Source organism: Pteropus medius, unplaced genomic scaffold (assembly GCF_902729225.1).
Source record: "Pteropus medius unplaced genomic scaffold, Ma_sr-lr_union100, whole genome shotgun sequence".
Lineage (NCBI taxonomy): Eukaryota > Metazoa > Chordata > Mammalia > Chiroptera > Pteropodidae > Pteropus > Pteropus medius.
Window position 1 is genome coordinate 3,081,958 of NW_024349803.1, and position 20,206 is coordinate 3,102,163.

Sequence of the window (20,206 nt, forward strand, 5' to 3'; positions counted from 1 at the left end):
AACTGCATGCGATGGAACTTTAGGGCCTTTGATACAAACGTTTGGAGCTGATGCATGAAATATGGAATCTCCTTGAAATAACCTCATTTACTAGACTCATAGAAGATCACAGTGCTCTCCTCCTATCTGCCTGGCTGCATCTATCTGTGCTTGTTCTTCCCTATCTCCCTAACATCTAAGGGCCAGGGCTCAGTCTTCTCTACCCACAGTCACTTCTTAGATGATCTAGATATCCAAACTTAAAAGACCACCTCTGCGGTTATAAATTTCAAATTCATTACCTCCAGTCTGGACTTCTTTCCTAAACTTTAGACTCAGAAGTCAACTAGGCATATCAAACTTAATATTTCTGAAACCAAACCCTTGATCTTCTCTTTCAAACCTTCTCCCTCAGCTCAGTAAACAGCAGCTCCACCTTTCCAAACAAAAATCTTGCAGTCATACTGACTCCCCATTTCCTCCTACCAATCTATCAATAAATCCTGATACGCAACCTTCAGAATATCCAGAATGCAACCATTTTGCATGACTTCCACCCCAATCACCCCCAGATCAAGCCGCAATCACTGATTGGGCAATACTGTTGCAAAAGCCTTCTGTCGGGTCTTCCAGCGTCTGCTTTTGTCTCCTTCCCCTATCTCCAGGCTAATTGATGCAGCCATTCAGTCCTCTGCCCAGACACTCAGAAAGACCTCTCATGTTACTGAGAACGGAGCCGGCATCTTCACAGTGGTCTGGCCGGCCCTCTGCCGTCTGGCCTGTTATTGACTCTGGCTCCTGCCCTCTCCTTCCTTTGCTCACTGTGCTGCAGCCACACTGGCCTTCTAGTTCCTCTTCTGACTCATCAGGTGCTCCCACCTCAAAGCCTTGCTTCAGAGGCTCCTCTTCCTGGGATAATCCCTTTCCAGATGTTCGAAGTTTCCTCTTGACCTCCAAGCACGTCTCCTCACAAATGTCATCGGATCTCGAAGGTCTTCGCTGAGCACTTAATTTAAAAGAGCCCCCATCCCCGTCCTGGCATTCACTATCTCCTTGTCTGTCTCATTGTTTCCAAAACACTCATCGCTGTCTGACATACTGTTTTATTTATTTGCTTTTTGTTAGATTTCAGCTTCATGAAGTCAGGGGTTTCGGTGTTTTGTTCATAACTGGATTCCCTGGAACAGGTTTGCATCTTTTATGAATGTGGCTGAACATCTTTTCATTTGTTTTAGAGTCTTTTGAATTTCCCTATCGTGAACTGTGTTCCTATTCTTTGCAAAGAATGTTGGCCTTTTGCTTACTGATTTTAAGAGTTCCTTACATACCAGGGATATTAGTTCTTTCTAATATGTATTGTTAAAAATTTTCCTAGTTTGTCGTTTTTGTTGCAACTTTGCTTCTGACAGTTTTGCCATACAGGAGAATTCTTTTCATGCAGACTAATATATCAAGGTTGTTTGTCTAATGTCATGTTAGAGCTTCTGGGTCCGTGTTGTTTCCTTGCCTGCATCGTCAGCCTCATCACTGCTCCCATCCTTGTCACGGCTGCAGCTGGCGTGGGCCTTACTGCCGGCGTGGGCCTTACTGCCCTTCACATGTTCTCTCTGTCTGGAATTCCTGTCCCCACCTGACTTGCTCCCACACGAACCGCCTTTCTTGACTCAACTCCTGTTCTAAGATCTGGTTCAATTGTAACTGTGCAAATCTTCCTTCTTTAAAATGACTTTTTCTCGTTTCTTTCTCCTTGCTTCAAACTGGCCTTGGGCTCACTTGCTTCTTTTCTTTCCTTATCCTTCTGCATACTGCACTACCACTCCCTTAATCATTAAGCCCTTAAGTCAGCACCAAACAGTCTTAGGAACAAAGCCTCAGGTCTGATGATCACAGGAACAGTTTCAGTCAAATTAAAGATAACATTTTGTAGCTCCAAACCCATGAAGTTCAGAATGACCTTACCAGCATCTCCTCGAAAACCAGACAGTAGGATGCTATGACTGCCATCAGGACTTGATGCAATGATTAGCTGCCTCCTACTCAGCCCGGACCAATCAGCAGAGCCCATGACCCCAATTCCTTTAGCTACCATGACTAATGAGGTTTTTTTTTTTCCCTGTATAATCTATCCCCTAGAGGGCATCGGGGAGCCAGGTCTTTGAGCGCTAGCTCACTTGTGTCTCCAGGCTTGTTGCCATTCATTTCCTTAAATAAACCTCTACCTTCCTTGCTGCAAACTCCTGTCCTGTCCCCTTTGGCCCTGATTCATGCAGGGAAAATGAACCCCTTGAGTTCAATAATTCAGTGATAAGCCCCGACAGAGTTACTCACGGAGGTGTGCTGTCATGGCTGCAGAGCAGTGCCCTCTCACTGCTGGATGACAGACGCTATGCAGTGAGGGGCTCTTCACATGCCTATCTCCTACCCTCTGCCTGCAGCCCCACTGAGGGCAGGGAAGGGAAGTCCCCTGCTTCTGTCAGACTGAGAGTAAAGACTTAATAAATGTCTGATGAACAAATAATTGGCGTTTGGGATACGTTATAAATAAACCAAGATCTCTGCCCTCAAGGAGTTTACATTCTAGCTGGAAGAAGACACACAATATGCAACAGACATAAGTAAACTACAGGTAGGTTAGAGGGTAATAACTGCTATAGGAAAAAGACGAAGTAGACCAGGGTGAGGGCATCAGACGTGCCGAGGATGCTTTTAAGTTTTGCAGTTGAACATCCAGTTCTGAATTACAGACCCCTAATCACACCCCAGGATTCTCTGTATTTCCTCTAACTCTTTCTTCCTTGGAGGACTCACCCAGTGAAGTAACTCTTCCATGTGGATGAAACCAATTCTATCTGTAGGCCTGGATTTCATTATAGCTGCTTCAGTATCTTATTAGCTGTTTCCATTTGACCATCTGCTATGTCACTTAGAAGGAGGAAAATCAGGCAGAGAGGAGTCAAGTGACTAACCTAATATCGCACAGAAAGACATCGTACAGAGGGTACAAGAAAATGGGTCTCTGGACCCCCAGGGAAGAACCTCTTACTTATACAAGACAGAGCTGAGAAACATCCTGACATAAATGAAAACAAAAGTTATAGGCTCCCAAGTTTCCTTTTGTAAACATTGTCAAACAGGACATTTGTGAGATGCTTTCAGAATAAATCTTCCGGTGATTTTATGTTTACTGTGTTAGGCAAGATAACGATGTGAACAAATCAAGTGATAGATGGTGACAGGTTACTTATCCGGTAACTTCAACTCCTAAAAACACACTGAGATGCAAGGAGTTTGCGAAATGAAAAAGGTCTCTGAGCCATCAAATCCAGGTCACGTAGCTCTGGCCTAACATTCTCTGTGTTCTCCCCATATGGGAGTGCGTCAGGCTCTAATCTGCTTTTAGGTAAGATAAATCTATCAAGCTTGGTCACAGGGGAGATGCCAACTGCTCAGAAGACTAGGAGCAGCAAATCGGAAAGGAAAAAAACAAGTGGCATACAAATAGTCGGAAATTCAGTGGGAAAAAAATTAGCGGTAGGAAGTGAAAGCTGAATGAGAGGAGATGGAATTAGACGGCCAATCGTGGGAATGGGGTCTGAACAGGCAGAGCAGGGCCACTGAGTGTGTGAGTTAAGGGCCCTCCAACGTGTGAAGGCTCCTGGGAATATGGCTACGCTGAACAGGAGAACAGCAATGGATGCCTCTCAGGTGACCTTGAGTCAACACAAGTTTTCTGGCAAACCAAATTTAAGAAAGCAGGCATGTATAGAGTCCAATATAGAAAAATTTCCATTAAACTGATTAAAATGAAGGGTAAAGCTTTCATTACTTGGAAAGTTACCTTATATCCCATTTCACTCAATAATGATGCAACCCTGCCATGCATGAGATTCCTTTAGAGCTTTTAGAACACAAGCTTCTATTTAAATAGGTCTGGGGTGGCCTGGATTTTCTTTCATTTAGAGATTGATCTTCCCTCAGTCATTCTGAAAGAGAACTAATTCTCTTGCCAAAAGAGGAACCAGGCTCTCGCCCACCCAGGCACACAACATCCTCTGGGCACTGGGCTTGCCCGCAAAGCCAGGGAGAGCAGCAAGGGTCCTTGGCAGTAACCTCACCTCAGACCTCACACTGTCCCCAAGGCTTGTCAGTGTGGCCCACATCTTCTCCAGGAACATCCTTAGTCAGGGATCCCTGTGGCAGCTTCTGTTCCTTGATTCCTTCCTTCCTTCCTTTCTTCTTCTTCTTCTTCTTTTGTTTTTTTTTTTTTTAATTTAGTAATTTAAATTAAATTTAAATTTAGTAGTGACTTAATTTTTATCAGAATTATGCATGCACATAGTTTAAAGAGCCAAATAATTGTCACTAAGCTTGCCTCTCCAGAAGCAAGTACATTCAACTGCTGAGTTTTTTGTTTCCTTTTTTAATATTTATATCCATATTTCTAAATGACATGCTTATATTGTTTAGACTTTTTTCAAGTGTTATCTATCAAACTCCCCAGATGAAGGAAGAGAACTTTGCTATTTTTAACCCCGCCCACTGTCAGGACACATGCGGTCTGTCAGCCACCTGGGGTCTAACTGCTTCTTAATCCAACTTTGGGAGAGCTCTCTTTTAGCCCTGCCTTCACCCTAACTTCCAGAGGCACCTGGTGCCACCAAGTTCCGAGCTGGTGGGGGGGTGGTCTGCAGTGTAAACCAGATAGCTTGCCAGGTCCCCCACTGGCAGCTTCAACTTCACCTTGCTTGAGTCAGCTAAGTCAATTATCACTTGTTCAGCTGTTTTTAGTTTCCAAAATTTTGTTGCTCCTATTTTCTTTGTCCTTAGGGGTTTAGGCTCTAAAACAAAAAAACAAAACCCTAACTGTCATTTTAACGAGGCTCAGAAGGGAGTGGAGATTAAATGCATGTGTTAATTCACCATCTTTGACAGGAAGTATGTCATTGATTTCTTTTTTTTCCCCAGAGAACAAATTATTTTCCATTTAAATTCACCTGACAAAAACATCCAACTCACTGAAGCAAAGTAGTTTGAGTTTCCTTCTAGATCATCTTCCTATCCTTTATGAAGCATATCAACTAAGTGACTAAGAAGGAAATTAAAAGTCAATGATAGTCTGCTCTTTTGGGCCCCAGAGAGAGAGCAAGAGAGGAGAGAAAGAGAGAGAGAGAAACAGTAGAAAGTGGAAGACTTTTCCCCTGAAAGAACCTGGCTAATCTTTTATCAACTTAGAAACTTCTAAAAAAAGAGAACTTTTCTGATGCTTCTCCCTCTGCAGATTCCTGTTCAGCTCCCCTGCATGTGTTCCTTACCAATCGCCAACTTTGCTGTTTCTTGGAAAACTGTGCATTTGTTAGATTTAGGAGAATGTGTGTGAGTGTATTCACCTGTGCTCATTAGTTTATACACACTCATTGTTGCACAGCCATGCCATTTATTACTTATCTTTCTCATCAGACGGCGGCCAAGACCCGCTCATCCACATCACTCCTGCACGATCCAACATCTAATCAGACCCTCTTATTGGCACTACTGACTTCTGACTGAACAGATGCTCCCACACTCTATCCCTGTCCTTAGTTCTCTCTTTCACTTCCTCACCCTCAAAACTGTTCTCTTATGGCAGGACTTCCCTGTCCACCTTCTCAATGGAAAATGCTCCTCTCTTTCTCAGAATTTCTCTAAATGTCACAGCTTTCTGTGTTGTCTGAGAAGAGGGGGTGCTTCCCTCTTTCTAAGGTCAAGTGTTTCATGACTTGCACTTGATCCTTGCCCTCCTCGCTTCCTCCATCCTTTATCTCCATTTCATCTTTTAACGTCTTCCTCTTCGCTGGATCTTTCATACTCCTAGGATAGTTTTCTTATTAAGATTTCCCTTTAACCCTCCAACCTTCAGTGCTGCCATCTTTTCTTTTTAAAAAAGAGAGCTACGCAGGCTGCCCCAACTGCCCGTCACGTTGATGTTCCCTCTGCCCTCCCCAGTATCCCTTTGTGTCATCTTCCTACTGGGTCCTGCTAGACCCCAGCCTTTGCTGGATGGGGGGTGGTCTTCGTTTCCCAGCATACCTTGTCTGCCTCACTCCCTCTTCCCAGTAACAACACCAGAATACATACTGTTATCTCCAAAAAAAAACAACTACACAGCCAGGACCTGTCCAAAGTAGGTACACTTTTCAACATGTGACTGGAGGTGGGAGTGTAACTCACTGTTTTCACTTAATTGTTTAAATGAAGGTTTATCTAATAAGAACATAAATTAGTGTTTGCAAGTTTGAAATATTTCTAAAATAATCCTCTCTTGCAGCACTTTGGTGACCTATATCTTCATTTTGTCATTGCAAGATTAAAGTTATGCAAGCGGAATAACAATTACTTATCAAAAGTAAAATCTTATGCAAATGTTTTTGAGTCCAATACAAATTAGCAATTCTTCATATGACTAATGACTATATGCTCTTACGATAACTATAAACATGAGGAAAAAAAGATCAAGGGACTCTAAAATAAGCACTTGTGATAACAGAAGGGTTGTGTAGGCGGTCAGCAGTAACTGTGAAACCAAAAGATAATCGTTATATGCCTCTAAAGATCTTTAAACCCAAAGCAACGCAAACCATTACACAGTGTTAGTCTCTCCCCGCCTCCACCCAAGCAAAATCCTTAATAGACAAGATTCTTCACCTTTTAAAAATATGAGCAAATATATTTCTTACTGTAATCAAATGGAACATAAAGCTGCATTACACTAGAAATTATGAACCTGCACAAAGCAATAAAGTTGTAAAGAACTGACAATTCAAATTGTTAAAAAGAAGTTTTTTTCTGATAAATGCAGTCTTAAATTTTCACAGTCCATAATTCTCACAGCAATACATGTATTTAATAAAATAGAACACTTAATAAAAGTCATATCATATTTAGTCAGCTCATATTTGAGTGACTTTTCTGTATAGAATGTTAGAACAGACATCATGAGTAAAATCTCAACAGTAACTCAATATGCAAACCTGGTGCCTTAGGAGGTTACTATCCTGTTTGGAAAATGGAGTACCTTAATAAAACACACACTCGCTGAAGTAGCTCTATCAGCTGAATAAAATACTGTACATGTTTGAAGGGCTGAACAGAATGGTTAGATTACATAAATCCTTGAATCATAAAAGGTCTTCAGAAATATTGTTGAGACGAGAAAGAACAGTACAGATTGGCAGAGAGGAGGGAGAGAGAAGTGTTAGCAGGAGGATGGCTCATGGAGATCTGACTAAACAGAAGCACACAGAAGATGGGGAAGGGCAGCCCGAAGGCCAGGCTGGGTTGACAAGGTCACTTCCTTTCCTTCCTCACTGCTCCCAGTAGCTTCGCAACTGGGTTTTGCCCACAAAAAATTCCCTGCACACAGCTATGATGACCATCATCGCAAAGCTCAACTTCTTTCCCATTTTGCTCAAAAACCAACTGTCTCACAAACTGAATTCAGACTCCTGAGAAACACATAGTAAGTTCTCCATACATGTGACTGTGTGATAACTTTCATATCTCATGTTCAATTTGAAGGTTCTAGAAGGCAAAAATCAATCTTGTTTATTTTTTGATATTTTGGTATGAAATAGCTCTTACAAGTAAGTATCTTATGCATAGTAGAAGTTCAAAACATATTCATTAAACCAATGAACAGATGATTTAATTAACAAATTTTATATAACATTGGCAAAATGGGTGAGCCAGTTGGTAGATGACTTCGCATGGGAAATCAGAAGTTTAGAATTGATACAATAGACTCTAGTAAGCTACTGGATAATTTTGTGTAATGAAATAATGAAATTACAAAAATGATGTATGAACTTGTTTTAGTTGTGGTTATAGGGAATATTATCCCAGTAGAAAGATTACTTTACTAATAATATTTTCTTAAGAATATGAGTAAAACAAGATGAGGATATTTCTCTGATTACTCATTAATGTACATAGTCCTTTAAAAAATACCAAAAAGGAAAATTATCACACGTATCCTCTTCTTTAATCTATTTTAAACAAGTTCGTTCTTAGATATGATTTTTTTTTTTTTTTTTTTGGTTATAGTCTCTTGATTTTAAAGGACAGCAACCAGAAACCTTAGGACAAATATTCTTATTTATGAATTACAAATATTTTCCATATTAGAATCTTCCAAATTGACAAATGAAATTTCAAAATTGAAAGAACTCCATTTGTCTATTCTTATTACAATGTAGAATACTTGAGTGTTTGGGTTTTGTCACAGCTAAAATTAATTAGATAGTTGTTTATGTAAGTAGAATTTTATAATCTAGTATAACATTTGGATGTTAAATTAATGAATTCGTCAGCATTTGAAAATGTCAATGCATTAAAAAGTGTCAAGAGGTTGTAATCCTCTTTCTAAGAACTCAATCTTTCTCCGTTCAAGACTCACCCTTCCTATCATGTGCTAGAAAGTCATGGATGACAGAAGGGGGTCTGGCAGCACAGGTGACACTGAGGAAGAAATTATTGTAGAGGTTCTCCATCTTGGCTGCTCATTAGAAACACCTGGGAGCTTTTAACAGCTGGGAATTCTTAAGCCACACCCCAGACTGATGTCAATATATTTTACCACCCACTCGCCGTGATTTTGTTATGTAGGCTTGAGAATCAGTGAATTTGTATTTTCTTTAGCCATGGAAGAATAATTTTTATATCTGATTTTCTTGACATAGCATCAAACAGATGAAAAATAGTTTAGGGGCAAATAAATGATGCTACTGATTTAAAGAAAAGAAACTTTTACTTTACCTGCCTTCTGACAATGTACAATCTTTTCATACACAGCATCTGCATTTTCAATCAAGGCCTTGAGGGACTGGATCATCTGCAAAGGGAACATCCAGGCACAAGATTACAACTGACAACATGGGTCTGCACACATGTGTGAGGCTCTTCCCCTAAAATCAGGCTGAGGCGATGTGGCACAACGCTCTTATATCGACTTCTCACTACTCAAATTCAAATATGTAAATGAAAAATCATGCATCGACATGAAATGATTTAAACAAGACTGCGAGTATTAAGTTTCAGGTATAGTTAGGCTTGTCCAACACTGAATTTGAACCTTGACAGCCAGTACTAAACTGAATTCATTTCAGTATGAAAAACTACAAATAAATATGTGTAAACATCTGATCTATGTTTTATACCATATTTTCAGTCATTCATTTTAATAAAACCTGTTACATCATCTTATAGAAAGCTCCAGCACCTACACACTTTACCCATTTCAGCCAAAATACCTTTATCTGAAGATTAGTTTAAAACTTACAATGAGGACCAAAACACAGCTTTTATTTGATACATTACTAATGATATTGTTCAAACTAGTATTTTTAATGCCCCTATCAATAACTTTACAATATTCAGCTTGGAGTTCTTATTCCAAACTGCATGAGGTTGCTTTAACAGCCAAGTTTGAATAGGAAAAAGGATCAGGGCACAGCTGACCAATTATTTTACTCACCAAAATGTTGGGAAAAAAATCTGTCTGAAGTGATCTTTTTGGCTCTAAAATTGTTATGAAAATGGGATAGACATATTCAGCTCTCGTGGCTCAAACGCATGCAACTATTGATACTTACCTTAAATGTAGATTCTAACTTTTTGTGCTTAAATGTCTCGATAGTTTGCACTATAATACTCATCTTTTAAAATGACCGTTATAAATAAACACCAATCCACCATTTTTCATTACTTTAAATTCTGCCTTTTCTTTATAGTATTTATCGCTAGTTGGCATAGTAATTATTTCATAGAAATGAAATATATGTAGGTTGGATTGTTTGTATAATTTAAAGAACACCATATTTGATTAGTTACACTTATTTACACTAAAGCATAATCAACATGCCTTTTAAGAAGTACACCATATTTTTAAAGTGAATCATAGAGCATTTATCGATTTTCACTGTTCTAAGAAAATTATAGTAAACATCCAAAGGTTTGAAGGCCAAAGCAGGTGTTCATTTGTATCTTCATTCATTATTCACGGAAGGTCTACAAGAGACAGCCCTTGATTAGGTGATGGGGACACAGTGACCTACAGGATACAGCTCACCTTCAAAGAGTTCATGGCCTAGTGGTAGGGCTTGCACTTTGGAATTTAGTGTTTTCACATTCATTTTTCAAGATCTGAGTCATTCCTGTAAATTAAAATATTCTCTTTTACAGCTTGACATATTGAACAGGCAGTGATAAAAATGAATAGTTAAGAACTCAATTATACTGATATAAAGTCATTTGTACTATTACATAATTCACATACTGAAAAGGTTCATACCGTCATCGGTAACCTTTTTCAGCTTTGATGTCAAGCCAAATGAAAGATATAAAGAAGCAAGGACTTCTTCAAGCAAGGATGGGGTTGTCACAGCTCAGTACCAAAGAACTGGCCAACGGTGTTCTCATCATTCGAAAAGGAAAAAGAAAAAAAAAAATACAAGCAATAAAATGAACTTGGTCAGGAAACAAACGGACAGGACAGAATCAGTAACAGCAGGAATGGAGGAGAACAAAACAGCAGCATAAAGCACAGGCTCACGCACTTAGGCAGCCTGCGGGGGAGAGGTGGTCAAAATGGATTCAGACAGGGTATATGGTGCAGGGGTAGAAAGAGCACATATTAATTCTGGGTTCAAATCGAGGTTCTGCTATTCATTAGATTTGTCATCTAGGACAAGGTATTAAACATCATGGAGCCATAATTTCCTACCTGTAAAATGAGTTTAATAAGAGACATTACTCTCATAATGTTGTCAGAATTAAATGAAAGGATGCAATGAAGGATGCGAAGGCTCAACGAAGGCAATTGGTAGATGTGACAGTCGACTCTCCATTTATCCAGGAGCCTGGCAGGGCATTTTCTGGTAGCCCAAAATTAGCTGAATGAGTATGCCTTCCTTTCATATGTTCACTGGCAACGTTTCAAAGACCCATCGCTAATTTTAGTTTTACTTGAAAAGCCTGCTATGACAAAGCTCAGAGAAACAACAAATTGCATTATTACTCTTGAAAGTATTTTCCAGTTTAAAGTCTCACCAAAGGTTAAATAGTTATGCACCTTTCAGTGGTAAAATACATGCAAGGCTTGAAGAAAGGCACATCATCTCAAGGGGCTGAAGAGAAAAGCTCATCTGCCTCCTGGGCTCTGTAATACTTGAGAGGATCAATCCTTTATACTGGGATGATCATTTACTGAGGCCTTCGAAGTGGGCCCCCGAGCTAAGAGCTGAGAATGAATAAAAAAGAGTTGCTGACCCAGGACTATGAGCAAACAATAATCATAATAACTTGCAGCATTGTCATTGTAGGCCACCTGCTACTGGGTGTGACAAAGTTAAATACTCCTAAGCCAGGAAGGTTGGTGAGACATTTAATGGTGGGTCCTGGCAGTGTCCTGGCGTGCTCTATTTGTGGCTTGGACATCAATGTAAAAGTCTCCCAACACTGGGGGCGAATGCACCCCATCCTTACTTATGAGCAGTATGTACAATATGAAGGTGGCTAATATGCCAGCATGGAAAATACAGAGTGAAAAGCCATTCCTCTCAGGTTTGTAAGTAAAGAGCAGCAGGTAACTTGCAGACCGTGTCAGAGGGGAATTCTGGAGGGAACCCGCCTAAGAGGTAGGCATGCAGTAAACAACCAGCAGAACTTAGACAAGGCAGGAAGAAAACACATCCAGGCCTTAGCAGAGATGATTTACTTCGCCACACCTGTTATTAAATGTTTTAACCACTTCCTTTGGGAGGAAGAACTGCCAGTTTATATCTTTTTTATAGTTTTAGGATACGTATTTATAGTTAGGGTACATATTTATAATGAAATTAACATATGGCAAACAGTTTAAAGTTCTTGTCCATAGCATGAGTTCATTAATCCTTAACCCCTGCAGTATTTGCATAAGTTCTTTCTCAATGTAAAAGCCCCTCTAGGTATTCCTAATCAAGCTGTCGGGGCTGTGAGCTCCTATAAGCATACTAGGTCAGGGGTCCAGCAAGCTGATGTCTTGCTTTCATTCAGCTGACAACTATGATTGAATATCATAGCAGGGACAAGATGGGGGCGCCATTAGATCTCGTTGGGATCAATCTCTGTCTGGGTCTAATACTTTATAACAAGTTGTGATTATAAATAGTACAAGTGTTGGTTGAGTGAATCAAAACGAAAGTAATTCAACGCCTCCTCTGCATCAGGTACATACTTGGTGCTTTCTATTTCATTTCATGCTCACCAAATCCATGTGAGGTGGGTATTTAGGGTGTTCGTTTTATAAATGTGAACACAGAAGACCTGAGAGTTAAGCAACTTTCCCGAGGTCGTCTGGTATAATGGGCAAAGGAACTGTAACTAATAAACAAAAGAACTGATATTTCATTTGACCTCAAAGCCTCTGCTTTTTCCACAGCACCAAGATAGGTCTTGACATACAAGTAGCGATCGTACCAGTAAAACAGAAGAAAGGCACTCCAACCAGAAAGATGTAAAAAAAGGAAAATGAAATTAGTAACTCCTGATAGCTTCTAGGTTCTACACACAGTATGGAAGTATCTCGACTACAGACATTGACTCAGAATTGTTGCTGTTGTTTTTTAACTATTTCTAGTGCTTTGGGAAAACATTTTTTAAAACATGACAATAAACGATTTACTTGGCTCCACTTAACAATTCATTATTATAGCAGAGAAATTGTTTATATTGAATGTGAAACTGCTAGAATAAGCATCTTGGACAAGACAAAAGCAGTAAGTGGGGAAGGACATCAAAAAATGAGTCAAAGGGAAAAATTGCTTTAAGTTATCTTATTTTCTCTGCATATAGTACATTAATGTCAATACAACGCAAAGCTCATTAGAGTGGTTGGTTTTTAAGCATTATTTGCATTAATGCAAATGCTTTAATTTCATCAGTCCCCTTTAAATGCATAGGTATGAAAGTCTTGGCACAGCAATCAGACATCCTGCTGCCAGCCCTAGTAAGTTACCATATTGTTTATGAAATAGAAGATGACTTCACAGAGTTGTTACTAATGGATTTTATATTAGTGTCTAGTTACCAGTACCTCCTAAATTTCTGGAACTAATGCATTAGGAAGAATCTGTGGAGTTAATATAATCATTTCTTGGTCTTTGGACTAAGATCAAGTGTATGGATTTAACATAGCGCAGAAACCCATTTCATAAATTTGATCAACTCTAATATAGGATTTTAATACAGGACTCAAGAAGATGAAAAGCAGGAAGTTTCAACTAAAGTAAAACTTAAAATTCATATTTTATTAACCTGAAAAAAACCCAGAAATACCTTTTATAAGGTATTTTGAAAATAATTCCCATGTTAACATAAGGTAAACTTCTCTGTTTATAGATATGTTACGAGAAGGACTATTACAATATTACTATATTTAATATTACTGGATTTGTATAGACTGCTTCTTTATTTTCTGTTTTTAAATTTGCATATCCATTAGGAAAATTCTGATTTCAGAATAAGCTAGTCTATGGTTTTATGTAAAAATCTTATGTCTGATTTTGAACAATACACCAAATCTCCCTTCATCCCAAGAACACAGATATTGATAATTATAAAAGTAATTTGTCAAAAATTTTTAGTCCTTGGGTGAAAGAAATTTAATAATGACAGTAATAATATCTTCTAAATTCTACATTTTTTCTCTTTGTTTTGGTTTGACCCTCAGTTTCAAAGGGGAAATGCCTCTTAAGACCTTCCTTTGCCTGTCCCCATCTTAACACATGGATGCTGTTGCTGCTTTGGCTGTAGCTGTTCTAATGAAGTTACAAAGTCTGAGAAGTGCGAAAGTTGTCACGAAAGAGAACAGCTAGATAGCAAAAAAAGGTTTGTTCTTTTACATAGATTCTGTGACTGGGTGACACATAACTGGTAAATATCTTCCCCAAATCAAATAATTGATTATCATTTTCAAACTTGCCAATGGACTTATAAAAATGATATACCTGGCCCCTACTGAACACCCCCAGAGTTCTAAGTCCATGGTAGGTCTTGATGGACAGCGCTCAGGTCACAGGTGTGGCTTCAGGAACCACCGGGTCGGGAAAGACCGTTGGAAGGCTGGACCAAAGCTGGACTGGCCTCTCAGGACTCCAGGGATGAACAACAAAGTGGCAAATGTGAATCAAAGGGCACAGGTCTGCAGAAGACCAACTAATTCAATCCAAAGCAGTATTCCTCCTCTAATGAGAATAATCTTTATGGCAGTCTCTAAAGCTCAATGTCACTGGAGGATTGTCATCCTTGTGCTACACAGCCCTACAAAGCAAATTGGTTCACGAATGCTGACAACGGGACAAAAAATAACAAAATTTCCTCAGAATCTGTAAGCTTTGGTGTGCTAGTGAAAGTAACATCTAAGTTAGCAATACTACCTTTTTTTTTTTTAAAGGCACTTTAAAATAATTATTACTATGTGGGTGAAAAATCTTAGAATCAAATACAGGAACACTGAAATTAAGAGGTAACTTTTTCTTTCACTACATCCAAGTACAACAAATCATCACAAAGTTGAACCATGGAAGAGAAACCATTTATAAAGTTATCGTTGGAAAAGATAACATTGCTTTTAATACTTGCAAATAATATAAAAATCACACATTTGAACTGGGGTGTGAAAAGTTTTACTGCTGTGGAGTCTGCTGGGCTACGTGTTACAGTTCAAGCCAACTCCCCTCCCCATCTCACACAGGTGGAGGGTTGTGGCCCGATTCTGCTGTGTGGGGAGGTCACGGTATGCGCGGTCATTAGTAGCTGTGGTCATCATCCCTTCCAGCAAGGTCGCTATGAAAACACTTTCTAAATAACAAACCGTCTCCAAAGTGACTTGTCCTAGTTTCCTCATGAAATCTCACTGCCGCTTCCACATTTTTCACTATGCAAATTATAGAAAATCATAAAAAACAAAGCCCACATAATAGAAAAACTATAGAAAGAACATAAAGCTCTGCTAGATTAAAAAGCACTACTGAATTGTTAACGAACATGCAGAGAGGAGCATATTTTATGTGGGTGCTCCCACATACTGGACCCCACTGCAGGCATGATGGGGAGGGAGGCAGGATATAAATCAATGTAAAATACTGTTAAGCTCTCCAGGCATTTCCATTCACGTTAGGGGAAAGTAGGTAAATGTGGTTAGAAAAGGAGTGAAGGACCGGACTGAATGGAATACGGAATTACGATTTTAAGCAGAGACTTGCTGTGATCAAAGTGGATTTCAGAAGTAGAAACAAAGGGTGAGGGAAGAAATGGGGGTGGGGGATCTGAAAGTGGGGACAGAAGCAGGCAGGGAACCACTGCTATAAAAGACACTGAAGGCCGCAGAAGGGCTGGAAAGGAAAGGATGGGATTGAGAGATGATGTAGAGAAGGGCAGAGCAGGACTCAGTGACTGGTGTGCCCCCGGCATGGAAGGAGAAGTCAAAGACTAGAGGGTAAACTGGATAAGAAAAACTGTAACACTCGCAACAGCTGTAAAGCATTTCGCAATTTACAAAGTGTCTTTAATATGTTAACTGATTCAGGATGTGGAGTTCACCTTAGTTGAGCTGAGTTGGCAGTTACAACAAGGCAGGCTTGAGAAAAATCTGCAGCAGCTGATCTGTGAAAGCTTGGTTCTGGCATTGGAAAATCGGGACTTTTCTGCACCAAGGTAGCAGCTGAGATAAAAGGTCTACATCTCCAAGGGAGGGATTTTAAAGACAGCTGATATTAAAACATCACAGTAATACTCCAGAACCACTCCAATTAATAAGCAGAGAGGACTAGTGTAACAGACACAGAAAGAGTGGTGTAAGGGGAGGAACAGAAGGATAGTAAACGTTTACAGATGTGCGAGCAGAGTTTCTGGAAGGAGGTGAGTCTACAGGATCAGAAGCTCTGAATTTGGTCATTTGGTAATTGTGGAGAAGGTAACTGCAGTACTGACAGCTCTGCTATAATGTGACATACATGTTCCTAAAAATCAATAAACTCTACAAACGTGCACAGTAAAAACCACAGGGTTTGAGAGGAAAATGGGGTTAGGGGTACAAATTCAAAAATTTTACAGTGACACATTAGAAGAAGACAGGGACTGAATAAAAGCGATAGCGCAGCTCTGAATACGTTATATCGTTAAGAAATGCAAAACTACGACACTGAATGTGGTACTTAACCTTGAAAAAGACCTGAAGTTCGCTGGTGGAAGTGGGTGTCGGAAATGTTGCAGCTTGTGAGTTACCATGAAGTGGCAAGAGAGCAACCTAAAATCTGGTGAGACGCTGGAACACAAGATGTGGATGGGTGCAGCTCATAACACACTTGGTGAACTGGAGCAGTCAGTAGGTGTTTGAGATGTGTGTGTGTGATTCAGTTCACCAAAGTGCAGTTTTCTGTGTTCATCAGTGTTTTTTGTGGTCAAAACTGTACATAAACAAACACGAAATTTGCCTTAGGCTAAAATTATTCACTAATGTATCAATCACATTCAAATAAATTTGCAGTTTCAAACCAAGTGTTGTAGCAGAACTGACTATAAAAGGGAGAGTATTTCAAAATCTTCCTGAATTTTTTTTCAGTCTCCTATTCAATTATATTGTGAAGTATAAACTCTAAGTTTCTATCGTATTCAACTTAAGTATGGTTTTGGCATCATATATTGTGAAGTATAAACTCTGAGTTTCTATCGTATTCAACTTAAGCCTGCCTCAACACTGTACTCAACTATTTTAACAATCATTTCTTGCCAAAGAATAGATGCCAAGTGCTGTATAAATCTGGAGTGAATTAGGAGTTCTGAATGACCCAGGGTCCATATTCAGAAAGCCAAGAATTCTCCAGATTTTCAATATGCTCTTAACTTTTCATAAAGTTCACTTTGGAGCTAAGGTGGTATATTACCTAAGGGAAGAATGTGGCTCTCCTCTTTAGATAACTTTTATCTAAATACTGATGCAATCTGAATCTCTTGAGCACTAAATTTAATATCGAATCTTGTAAAGTAACAACCCATCTCAGCTGTAGATGTTTAGTCGAATTTTCACATGATAAAAAGCCTCTTCTACCACAATCAATGTCTCCATCTATAACTTCTCACTCTAAATTAATATATAACCGTATCGACACACTAAGAAAGGGCTGCATTTCACAGATTAAACTGCAATTTCTGAGGTGAATCACCTTGTAAAGATTATATAAAGACATTAAGATTATACACAGCATAATGTAGTTTTTTCCTGTTTTTACCTAAATAACCATTTGGATTCAATATGAAATTCACAAAAATAAATAGCATCAAGCAATCAAAACACCAGATTGCCCTAGGTTCTCACTATCAGTTGCTTTGGCGCCCTGTGGATAGACTGCAAGTTTACACTTGTGGGTATTTCCGAGAGGCATTTCCCGTGTTAGCCACTAGAAGTCCTTAGTTATACATATTTGTTAGGCTGGAGGAGAGGAGAGAGGAGCAAAGATGAGAGAAAACATCACAGAGTAAACTCCTCTATTAGGAATAGGGAAAAATAGAGGAATTAGAAAAAAAGAAAAGACAAAATCAGAAGCAGAGTTTAGAGAAATTAAAACAGTGAATGCACCATGGTGATTTATCTTATCCAAAGATAAATTTTTTAAAAAACTTTTAAGTCAGATAAGAAATTGTTCTTTTATGAAGACAACTGAATAAACTATAAAACCATGACCAACCCTGTTCTCTCGTATTTCTGCATTAATTGGGATTTAGCATTACTGGAAGTCTCCATATGTTCCCAAACTTATTTAAACAGACCAGGGGCTGGTGAAGCTCCATTGTGCATATCAGCTAGGGGAGGACAGAAAAAGGTTCTGAAAAAACCAGGGATTCCTACATACCAAAGTATTAGTTATGAAGTCAACGTACAGATTTAAAATGTTCATCCTACTATAAATTGTTGGCAAAGTTTTAAAACTTCTGAATAGTTTTAGTTTCACAAAGTACGTAGAGTTTCAAAAAGTTGAATAGAATTTTGGTTTTGACCTTGTACTGTTTCTGGTCCTATACGATGTGATATTCAGAGAAACCACTACTGAAAATCGAGCAACAAAACAGGACCTAAACTAACCTAAAAATGAACCCCACTGGAATTATAAAACTATCCAGGAAAACTATATATAATAATTCCTACCAGTTCATATAATAATATACCATTCTGTGTTTTTCTGTGTGGAGAGCATGTATAGAGAAAGTTCACAAGCACTTTGATTATAATCCTGTTATTATTCCATTTCACGATCTCATGTGATCAGAAGTCTCCTTAGAGAAGAACGTGGTGTGCTGCATTTCATTTTCTATGTGATTGCTGTGGGAAATTTTATGCAACATTCTCACACTGAACAGGCTACTTTAGTGCACAGCTACTTCATAGTTACCTTAAGGATGTGCACACACAGACCCTATGCTCTCTGGGGACTTTGGCCATGTCAACCTCTTAACACTGTACAAACGCTTCTCTGCTTTTCTAAACTGTAATAACCATGTGCTTATATGACATCCTCACGCCATCTCAGACAGCAAGAGATTTAAGTGCACCCTCAGCTTAAGTATCCTCGACGGCTCTGAGATAGGAAGGGATATGAGCAAGTGAGGGGCTTGGCGATTTGGAAAGGAACTTTCAACTGGGCCTGTGGACAGCCAGGCGCTGTCCAGTGAGGATGTAGTCTATAGCTGGCCACTCACTTCTGCCTCCAGGAAATGCCTGGTAAAAGGGGAAGAAGGGCCAGGGTATCAACTGTGGTTCCCCAGGTCTTGGAAGTTTTGAAGCTGGTGAGTTCAGACGCTACACGGTGAATGGAAGGGAGTGTCTCCAAAGAACTGAAGAGAATGGCTCAAAACCTGGCCTGAATCATCCCTGCAGGAAGAAACGGGAACTCAAGCTCCTTAAGCTCAATTATTCAGTGACCAAGCTACTTCCAGAGAGTAGATCAGGAAATTCTGGATGCTACATTAACTCTTTCAAGTCACCGAGGACCATTTAGAGTTCTGACATGCTCATTTAAAACTATTATTACTAAATTAATTAAATCTCCAAACATACAATTAGAATTAAACATAGTACCACTTTTATTACTGTGTATTTATATCAAGCCTTTTCTCCAAAGGGATCAAAGTGATTTAGAAACTCCTAATTAACAGAAGGTAATTCAATCATAGTCTTACTGTCAGGTATTATTAGTTTCTCTCAGGTCTAGGATAACTAAGTATAGATGTTGGTTAAGAGAGAAAGGCAATTGGAGACTTCTGTGTAATGAAAGCAGCTTTTTTGAGCACAGCGAAGTGTCCGCAATATCGCAGGGACAGCAGAGCTAGAAGACAAGAATTCATTAGACGCGACGCGTTATTACAGTATTTACCATATAAACCGAGGCATTCTTCCTGGTGTCGACCACATAACTCACGTGTTCCTGTGTCTTCCCCTTTCAGAGTAGAGTCAACTGGCCTCACAAAGTGGTGGGAAACCTTACCTTCTGCTTTTCACTTTGTAATTTTAAACCTGCCTTTATGAAACAGAGAAGCCATGCTCTTCATAACAGCAAAGCTGCTGCTCTGAAGTTTGGAGTGATGTTAAAACACACACACATAAATGTCTGAAAGCTTCAAGAGCTGCATATTTCTAGCCATTGAACACTAATAATGACATGATAATGACTACCATTTCTTGAGAATTTATTACGTTCTGGGGTATTTACATGTAATCTCATACCCTCTAAGGTGGTGATGCTATGCCAACATTTTACAGATAAAGAAGCGGACTTGCCCACAGTCACAGAGTGAAGCACCAACGCCAGGATTTTTGCATCATCAGGGCTCATCTTCTCTGCCAGCACAGCCCCCTTTAAAATCCCCACTCAGCTACTTCCTCGGGTGCAGGCAGGTTCCTCCTTCATTCTGATTTCTAGTCACAGTGTCTTTGTATAAGAACAATCTTGTGCACATATATTCACACTCCATGCACGGCTGCCCAGATGGTTTGTATGAATTCACAACCGCGTTCACTGAGATGTGTCCTTGGTAAAACACAACAGGGCATATCTTCTGTTGGGCACCAGTTGCCCTGGGAGTCAGCTCAGGATGGAAGGTGAGATGACAAAGATAAGAATCTCTCAAGGTGGGGTCAGAGCTGGCGGATGGGTGTGTGTGT

The 20,206-nt window shown here is 39.4% G+C and overlaps 1 protein-coding gene across 2 annotated transcripts in view; it reads right to left on the reverse strand.

Moving 5' to 3' along the window:
• Positions 1-20,206, reverse strand: part of PLCL2 (phospholipase C like 2) — a 162,296-nt gene that overhangs the window by 25,272 nt on the left and 116,818 nt on the right. For both annotated transcript variants that reach the window (XM_039837046.1, XM_039837047.1), the window contains exon 4: positions 8,770-8,845. In XM_039837046.1, coding sequence (XP_039692980.1) covers positions 8,770-8,845 — 76 coding nt within the window. The remainder of the gene's footprint in view (positions 1-8,769; positions 8,846-20,206) is intronic.